Source organism: Salmo trutta, unplaced genomic scaffold (genome assembly GCF_901001165.1).
Source record: "Salmo trutta unplaced genomic scaffold, fSalTru1.1, whole genome shotgun sequence".
Lineage (NCBI taxonomy): Eukaryota > Metazoa > Chordata > Actinopteri > Salmoniformes > Salmonidae > Salmo > Salmo trutta.
In genome coordinates this window covers 193,081-203,218 of record NW_021822756.1, presented here as the reverse complement: position 1 = coordinate 203,218, position 10,138 = coordinate 193,081, and the positions used below count along the sequence as shown (strand labels likewise).

Below are 10,138 nucleotides of genomic sequence, written 5' to 3'. Positions count from 1 at the left end.
TCTCTCTCTCTCTGTCTCTCTCTCTCTCTCTCTCTCTCTCTCTCTCTCTCTCTCCAGGTCCAGGTCTTCCTACAGTAGCTCATCCTACTCCAAATCCCGTTCCCGTTCTCGTTCATACTCCCGTTCCTCCAGTCGTTCCAGATCCCGTTCCAGGTCCCGTTCCAGATCCCGTTCCAGGTCTTACTCCCGCTCCTCTCCGTACTCCCGCCGCCGCGGACGACCTCGCGGCTACCGCTCCCGTTCCCGTGGCTATCGCCGATCGCGCTCGCCGCCGCCTTTCAGGGACCGAGACGGTGCGGGACGTGGTAGAGGACGGGGACGAGGTTACCGGTCACGCTCTAAATCACCTGGCCAAGGTGGGTACCGAACCCACACTCCTCCACCCACAAGCTCCAGGAAACCTGTCGTCGCTGGTCCGTCACCGGAAGGTGAGAGGAAATACCCAGGCCGGATCCGGGAGAGGGATCGGGAGCCGGCGGCGTACGACCGTGGTCCAGAACACAATGACCCGTACGAGAGGGAGAGGTACCGGGAGTGGGAGAAGGAGTACAGAGAATGGTACGAGAAATACTTCAAAAACTACAACTCCCACGACCCTCCTCCTCCCAATAACCCCCCTCCCTACAGGGGTCGACCCGCCTTTAGTTTCGCCCCCGCCCCTGTGCCACCCCAAGCCGGACGAGACAGAGACCCCTTCAACCCTCCTCCACCCTCTGACTTTTACCCCTCCCCTCGACACCGCCTGGGCCGTGGATCTTCCCCCTTCAGCCGTGAGAGGAGGCGAGGTGAAGACTATCCCCCTCCCTCCTCAAACCCTTCCCCCAGGGGCAGGAACCAGCCAATGACTTACCAGGAGAAGTGTGCCGAGCAGTTTGGTAATCTGCCGGTGACCCGGTCAGCCAATCAGGATCCTCAGACGCCGCTGAAGGTCGCTAAGGGTGACAGAGATCCGTCGTCGAGCGTCGCCGCGACCTCCGACCTGAAAGAGCAGAAGCACAGGAAGAGGAGGAAGACTGAGGAAGGGGAGGCCTTCAGTGCATCGGACTCTACGGACGACGCTCGGAAAGAGGAGGAGGAGGAGAGAACCAGGAGTACTCCCGTTGGTTCGTCAAGCCATGATGACTCCACCCCCGTACGGGACGAGCCAATAGACAGCGACTCCTCAGACTTAGTCCCCCCGGACAAAGCGGATAGGTGGACCAGGGACGTTAAGGAGAAGGAAGTGAGGAGAAAGGTGTATAAAGGCAGACCGGATTCCAGAGCAGCAAGGAAAGACTCGTCGTCCAAGAGCTGGAAGACCGCCAGAGATAGAGACTTAGAGACGGACCAGGACAAGACCGGTACAGCCCGGGATAAGACCACCCCAGCCGGAACGGCCTACCAGGAGACTTCTCTAACAGAACCGGCAGTCAAACGGGTCAGAGATGAATCTATTCCCTTCCAACCAGACTCTTCCACTTCCCCCCAAAGAGAGGTGGAACTCATATCCCCTGCACCTCTAGCATCAGCTCCCAAACGACCTCCTCCTAAACCCCACCCAGACTCATTCAAACCGGTTAGAACTGACCCAAACCAGTTTAAAGCTGTCAGAACCCACCCAGACCTGCTCAACACAGTTCAAATCCACCCAGACTCATTCAAACCGGTTAGAACTGACCCAAACCGGTTTAAACCTGTCAGAACCGACCCAGACCAGTTCAACACAGTTAGAACTGACCTAAACCAGTTTAAACCAGTTAGAACCAGCCCAGACCAGTTTAAACCAGTTAAAACAGACCCAGACCAGTTCAACACAGTTAGAACTGACCTAAACCAGTTTAAACCAGTTAGAACCGACCCAGACCAGTTTAAACCGTTCAGAATCGACCTAAACCAGTTCAACACAGTTAGAACCGACCCAGACCAGTTTAAACCAGTTAGAACCGACCCAAACCAGTTTAAACCTGTCAGAACAGACCTGGACCATTCCAGACCAGCCAAGGAGGAGCAGAGAGGGAAGAGAGATCCAGGGGTTCGGCAGGACAGGGGCTCAGGGAGAGAGGACAAGCCCAGGAGAGAGGCTGACAACAGGCTGGGTAGAGAGCAGGAGAGAGCCTCTGGCAAAACTCCAGACACCAAATCTGAGAAGAGGAGGAGGAAGGAGGAGGAGGAGGAAGAGGGGAAACAGAGGAAAACAAGAAAGGAAGAGAGGAGTATGTCTGATAAAGAGATGGACGTGCCCCAAATCAAATCTCCCAGAGTGGAGCTCACCGACACCGTAAAAACCTGCAACCTCAAACGTGACGTAGAGAAAGAGACGGAAAGAGACGAGAGAGCTTCCGTAAGGCCTCCGACGGAGAGGGGGATGAAAGGAGGAGAAACTCAGAGGAAGATCAAGACCAACAGAGAAGAAGGGAGGAGGACCGCTGGGGTTGTGAGCGTGGCCGGAGGAACAGAGGCAGCCAATCAGAGCAGCTGTATAAAGGGAAGCAAAGCCAAGAGGAACCGTAAGGTCCAAGCGTCCGACGGACCAGGAACAGTAGTGGACTACACCAGGTGAGACTGGCTGTCTGGGGAACTGACTGTTTCCTCTAATAGTAACTACCTGACTGGAATGACAGGAAGTCTCTCTGGGATAATACATGATACAGTCCTCCAGGGGGCAGTAGTCCTGTGTGGTGGAGGAGGTGGTGTCTATATTAACTATGTGTTGTTGTGTAATACAGCACCAGTCCTCCAGGGGGCAGTAGTGCTGTGTGGTGGAGGAGGTGGTGTCTATATTAACTATGTGTTGTTGTGTAATACAGCACCAGTCCTCCAGGGGGCAGTAGTCCTGTGTGGTGGAGGAGGTGGTGTCTATATTAACTATGTGTTGTTGTGTAATACAGCACCAGTCCTCCAGGGGCAGTAGTCCTGTGTGGTGGAGGAGGTGGTGTCTATATTAACTATGTGTTGTTGTGTAATACAGCACCAGTCCTCCAGGGGGCAGTAGTCCTGTGTGGTGGAGGAGGTGGTGTCTATATTAACTATGTGTTGTGTAATACAGCACCAGTCCTCCAGGGGGCAGTAGTCCTGTGTGGAGGAGGAGGTGGTGTCTATATTAACTATGTGTTGTAATACAGCACCAGTCCTCCAGGGGGCAGTAGTCCTGTGTTGTGGAGGAGGTGGTGTCTATATTAACTATGTGTTGTTGTGTAATACAGCACCAGTCCTCCAGGGGGCAGTAGTCCTGTGTGGTGGAGGAGGTGGTGTCTATATTAACTATGTGTTGTAATACAGCACCAGTCCTCCAGGGGGCAGTAGTCCTGTGTGGTGGTGGAGGTGGTGTCTATATTAACTATGTGTTGTTGTGTAATACAGCACCAGTCCTCCAGGGGGCAGTAGTCCTGTGTGGTGGAGGAGGTGGTGTCTATATTAACTATGTGTTGTAATACAGCACCAGTCCTCCAGGGGGCAGTAGTCCTGTGTGGTGGAGGAGGTGGTGTCTATATTAACTATGTGTTGTTGTGTAATACAGCACCAGTCCTCCAGGGGGCAGTAGTCCTGTGGTGGAGGAGGTGGTGTCTATATTAACTATGTGTTGTGTAATACAGCACCAGTCCTCCAGGGGGCAGTAGTCCTGTGTGGTGGAGGAGGTGGTGTCTATATTAACTATGTGTTGTAATACAGCACCAGTCCTCCAGGGGGCAGTAGTCCTGTGTGGTGGAGGTGGTGTCTATATTAACTATGTGTTGTGTAATACAGCACCAGTTCTCCAGGGGGCAGTAGTCCTGTGTGGTGGAGGAGGTGGTGTCTATATTAACTATGTGTTGTGTAATACAGCACCAGTCCTCCAGGGGGCAGTAGTCCTGTGTGGTGGAGGAGGTGGTGTCTATATTAACTATGTGTTGTTGTGTAATACAGCACCAGTCCTCCAGGGGGCAGTAGTCCTGTGTGTGGTGATGGAGCAGACGGCAGAGCAGATCAGAGGAAGACTGTCGTTAAAACACTGGAGGAATACACCAACAACATCTCGACACCTGCTGACGGCCATATTGTACTCATACAGGTCAGAGACACACAGCTCTACACCTGTTAGACCATATAGTACTCATACAGCTCAGAGACACAGCTCTACACCTGTTAGACCAAATAGTACTCATACAGGAGACACACACAGCTCTACACATGTTAGACCAGATAGTACTCATACAGGAGACACACAGCTCTACACCTGTTAGACCAAATAGTACTCATACAGGTCAGAGACACAGCTCTACACCTGTTAGACCAAATAGTACTCATACAGGAGACACACACAGCTCTACACATGTTAGACCAGATAGTACTCATACAGGAGACACACAGCTCTACACCTGTTAGACCAGATAGTACTCATACAGGTCAGAGACACAGCTCTACATCTGTTAGACCAGATAGTACTCATACAGGAGACACACAGCTCTACACCTGTTAGACCAGATTGACCTGTATGAGTACTATCTAGTCTAACAGGTGTAGAGCTGTGTGTCTCCTGTATGAGTACTATCTGGTCTAACAGGTGTAGAGCTGTGTGTGTCTGACCTGTATGAGTACTGACACACACAGCTCTACACCTGTTAGACCAGATAGTACTCATACAGGAGACACACAGCTCTACACCTGTTAGACCAGATAGTACTCATACAGGAGACACACAGCTCTACACCTGTTAGGCCAGATAGTACTCATACAGGAGACACAGCTCTATACCTGTTAGGCCAGATAGTACTCATACAGGAGACACAGCTCTACACCTGTTAGGCCAGATAGTACTCATACAGGAGACACAGCTCTACACCTGTTAGACCAGATAGTACTCATACAGGAGACACACACACAGCTCTCCACCTGTTAGACCAGATAGTACTCATACAGGAGACACACAGCTCTACACCTGTTAGACCAGATAGTACTCATACAGGAGACACACAGCTCTCCACCTGTTAGACCAGATAGTACTCATACAGGAGAGAGACACACAGCTCTACACCTGTTAGACCAGATAGTACTCATACAGGAGACACACAGCTCTACACCTGTTAGACCAGATAGTACTCATACAGGAGAGAGACACACAGCTCTACACCTGTTAGACCAGATAGTACTCATACAGGAGAGAGACACACAGCTCTACACCTGTTAGACCAGATAGTACTCATACAGGAGAGAGACACAGCTCTACACCTGTTAGACCAGATAGTACTCATACAGGAGAGAGACACAGCTCTACACCTGTTAGACCAGATAGTACTCATACAGGAGACACACAGCTCTCCACCTGTTAGTACTCATACAGGTCAGAGACACACAGCTCTACACCTGTTAGACCAGATAGTACTCATACAGGTCAGAGACACACAGCTCTACACCTGTTAGACCAGATAGTACTCATACAGGTCAGAGACACACAGCTCTACACCTGTTAGACCAGATAGTACTCATACAGGTCAGAGACACACAGCTCTACACCTGTTAGACCAGATAGTACTCATACAGGAGACACACAGCCTGTTAGACCAGATAGTACTCATACAGGAGACACACAGCCTGTTAGACCAGATAGTACTCATACAGGAGACACACAGCTCTCCACCTGTTAGACCAGATAGTACTCATACAGGAGACACACAGCTCTACACCTGTTAGACCAGATAGTACTCATACAGGAGACACACACAGCTCCTCCTTGAAGATGAGCATGTTCTCTTCTCTCCTCCTCCAGGTCCCTCGCTCCAAGTGGGAGAAGGAGGACTACGAATCGGAGGAAGAGGAAGGAGGGGTCAGGGTTCAACTACTCCGCCCCTTGCTCGCCCCCTCCCTCCCTTTCCCCCCAGGACCCCACGTCGCCGTGACAACGGAGACGGAGGCAGGGCGATGGAAAGAGAGGGACTGTACCTTTCCCAAGCCAGAGAGAACTATGTCTCCCTCTAGTGGCAGAGACAGAGAAGACGGCCTGCAGGATAGGAAACACTCCGGAGACCACATACCTACTGAGAAAGACAGAGAGATGGAGAGAGAGAGAGATCGGTTAAAGGAAAAGGTGAGGGAGAGAGATACAGAACGGGACAGAGAGCGGGGGAAAGAGAGAGATAGAGAGAGGGAACACAGCCGCGCTTCTGACAAAGATATGGACAGACCGAGAAAGATTCTCTCTTCCTCTCAGCGTCCGGAGAGAGAGAGGAGAGAGAGAGAAGGAGAGAGGACTGGAGAGAGGACTGGAGAGAGAGGGAGCGACCACATCAGTGAGAAGACCTCGTCTCAGCGTCCGGAGAGAGAGAGGAGAGAGAGAGAAGGAGAGAGGACTGGAGAGAGGACTGGGGAGAGAGGGAGCGACCACAGCAGTGAGAAGAGCTCCTCTCAGCGGCCGGAGAGAGAGAGGAGAGAGAGAGAAGGAGAGAGGACTGGAGAGAGGACTGGAGAGAGGACTGGAGAGAGAGGGAGCGACCACAGCAGTGAGAAGAGCTCCTCTCAGCGTCCGGAGAGAGAGAGAGAAGGAGAGAGGACTAGAGAGAGAGGGAGCGACCACATCAGTGAGAAGAGTTCCTCTTCCTCATCACACTCTCGCTCACGGGATCGTAAACCTTTTTCTTCTTCCAGAGACCACAAAGCAACTACTGACCGTAGACCACCGGACCCCAGAACCAGGAAGCAGAGAGACCACAAGCAGAGAGACCACCACCACAAACATAAAGACAACAACGACCACAACTCCTCCACTGTTGACCGTAACACCGACTCTACTGACTGTAGACCACCAGGAGACCACCAGGAGACCACCAGAGAACACAGAGAGCTAGGCGGTGCCTCGCCCGTCTCCAAGAGCGACCTACCCCCATCTGACCCTTCCTCCTCCTCTTCCTCCTCCACTCAGAGATCTCAGGGAGGGTCTGAGCCCACCAGACACAGCGAGAGCAGCCCTGGCAGGGACACGACGCAGGATATATACCCTTCTCCTCAGGTCTCCGGCTCCATGGAGAACCAGCCCGGGAGGGGAAAGGCTGAGGGAGAAGAGCCCAGAGCAGAGCGCTCCTCGGCGGGGAGACAGAGCCAGCAGGCCAGCCTAGGAACCCTAGAGAAGGAGATGAGTGGTGGAAAGCCCCAACAACACCCGGCCTCACTCCTACAGCCCCCCAGGCCTGACAACAGGGCAGGGGTGCCCAGAGCTGTCAGAGAGAGAGAGAGAAAGAAAGAGAGAGAGTGGCAGATGCAAAAGATGAGGGAGAAGATGGAGAAGGAGAGAGAGGAGGAGAGAGAGAAAAGGGTGGATAGGGAGAAGGAGAGAGAGAGAGGGGTGGATAGGGAGAAGGAGAGAGAGGAGGAGAGAGAGAAAAGGGTGGATAGGGAGAAGGAGAGAGAGAGAGGGGTGGATAGGGAGAAGGAGAGAGAGAGAGGGGTGGATAGGGAGAAGGAGAGAGAGAGAGGGGTGGATAGGGAGAAGGAGAGAGAGAGAGGGGTGGATAGGGAGAAGGAGAGAGAGAGAGGGGTCGATAGGGAGAAGGAGAGAGAGAGAGGGGTGGATAGGGAGAAGGAGAGAGAGAGAGGGGTGGATAGGGAGAAGGAGAAAGAGAGAGGGGTGGATAGGGAGAAGGAGAGAGAGAGAGGGGTGGATAGGGAGAAGGAGAGAGAGAGAGGGGTGGATAGGGAGAAGGAGAGAGAGAGAGGGGTGGATAGGGAGAAGGAGAGAGAGAGAGGGGTGGATAGGGAGAAGGAGAGAGAGAGAGGGGTGGATAGGGAGAAGGAGAGAGAGACGGAGCACCCTAAAGCCAGACCTCCTCCCTCAGTCCCTTCTTCTAGACCTCCTTCTGACCTGGTCAGAGAGACAGATGAGGCAGCCTTCGAACCTGACTACAGCGAGGGAGAGATCTCAGAGGGGGAGGACAGGGGGGAGGAGGAAGGAGAGAAAAAAGTGGGCGGACAGCGAGCGGTGGAGGGAGAGCGAGCGGTGCATGGGGGCAGCAGCAGCAGAAGTCGTAGCAGCAGCGCCAGCTCTGTCGGTAGCCTGGGCAACAAGAAACACAAGAAGAAGAAAGATAAAAAACAGAAGAAGAAACAGAAGAAGAAAGACAGAAAGCAGAAGAGACTGGAGGCTGAGGAAGGAGAGATCGCAGGACTGAAACACAAACACAAGAAGAAGAAGAACAAGGAGAAAGAGGACAATAACAGAGAAGAAGAGGAGGAGGAGGAGAGAAGAGGCGAAGACCAAACGGTTAGCGTAGCCTTATGAGACATTTCGTTGTGAAGCGTTTTTCCACACGTTTCAGCCCAAGGCTCGTGGCCCAAACCTTATTCCCTAACTAGTGCACGACTTTAAGGCTCGTGGCCCAAACCTAGTGCACTAAGAAGGGAATTGGGCGCCATTTTGGAGGAAAGAGATTTGGTTTCCTTCCTAGCTTCCTGTCAGTGAACTGTAAAGGTCTCAGAGAGGCGTCACACAGCCTCTGCATTCCAAATACCATCCTATTCCCTATATAGGGCACTACTTTTGACGAGGGCCCATATTCCCTATAATAATAGGGCACTATGTAGGGAATGTGGGTGTAATTTGTGACGGGACCCCGTAGTGAAGATCATAAGAGGACTCTGCAAGCTTGTTCACTTTAGTTCAACACTTTATTTGGGGGGGTTTTGTTTTTGTTTTTGTTGGGGTTTTTTTGCATAGGATTTGAATTAATTTAATGAATTTAAGGCTGATGTATAAAATTATTAATTTTTTAGACTCTGCTCAACATAGGCTGTTGCTTGGACGAGTCAATTTACTTGAATGATGCTTCGATTTTTTTTTGTGTTTAAAAAAAAATGTGTAATTGCTAAAACCTTGATTTGTCCCTGTCCCCCACCGTCCCCCCTCCAGATTCTATTTGAAGAGTTTCTACGACCTGGGATGCATCCCAAATAGCAACCAGTTCCCGATGTAGTGGACTATATACAAGAATAGTGAACTATTATGGACACACACAATATACCATCTTTCATATCAGATATGTATTCTCTAGAGTGAAAACGTGTAGGAGGAGGAGGAGGAGGAGGAGGAGGAGGAGGAGGAGGAGGAGGGAAAAAAGCACTATTGAGATGTAAATGACTGTTACTCTGCTGTAAGCAGACTGAGCTAGAGTGACCTAGAGGTAGTTGTTGGCCTATGTTTTGCAAAATTACTTCCCCCCCCCCCCCTAAAATTCACCATATTTCCCAGAAATCCCAGGTTGTAGGATTCACGGATTTCCTTCTTGATTTCAGGAATCTGTGATTTTTGTTTTTGTTTTTTGTTGTTGTTGTAAAGTTACCAGAGTTGTTTAACCCCTTAGTGGTAGTAGTGTCTTATGATACCTGAATTATATTTACACAATTCTGACAATATGTGAATATTGTTGTTCGTTGAGCTGGACCAGGTGTAGAGATACTACACTGGAAGGTGTTAAAGGGCCACGTCTTCGATTTAAAAGGTTCCATGCAATTGCACTGTGAAGATTCATCAAATTTGTTTGTTTTTGTTTTTAATTGTAATTTTTTTTATTTATTTTTTTGCAATGACCTCTATTTAATTTAAACTACCAGCTCGAATGAATACCGGAGGGACATTTTTTTTATTTTATTTTTTTCTCTTGTTTTGAAGATAATAATAAAATAAATTCTTGCAAAAAAAAAAAATGTTTTTCTCCATTTTCTTGTTCTTTCCACCTTTAGTATTTACCCAGAAATCAAAAGGGGGCTTCAAATGTGTTTAACTTTATATTAAAGGGTCTGTAATAAATTATTTATAAACAGTTTGCTCACCTTTTTTTTTTATCATTGTTACTTCCACATTTAATGTTTTACTAAAGCTAGTCACAAATGTATATTTGTGGGACTATAAAAATACTTTACAAATGATTAGTAATTTTACATTTGGGGTTGATGATTAATACATGATGAACAAACACTTTTATAAATACTATATAAATGTTTTATACATTTGGAGTAATGATTAATAAATGATGAACAAACACTTTTATAAATACTATATAAATGGTTTATTACGGACCCTTAAAGTGTTATCCAGACGTGTCCAAGTGAAAAGTTTGACGAGTGAAGAACTTGCACTTTGACCTTCAGCTCAGATCAGCTATGCCTCGGCTAGGTTTTAGGAACTTTAATTGAAGTC

General features: G+C 49.6%; 1 protein-coding gene across 1 annotated transcript; it reads left to right on the top strand.

Moving 5' to 3' along the window:
* Positions 1-49: 49 nt before the first annotated feature.
* LOC115184201 (E3 ubiquitin-protein ligase RBBP6) lies at positions 50-9,021 on the top strand (the record flags this gene model as incomplete). Its single annotated transcript, XM_029745222.1, has 4 exons — positions 50-2,535; positions 3,883-4,027; positions 5,723-7,288; positions 7,682-9,021. Coding segments are annotated over 4 exons (4,740 nt in total), but the record flags the coding sequence as incomplete, so codon positions are not given.
* Between the last annotated feature and the right edge of the window lie 1,117 nt (positions 9,022-10,138).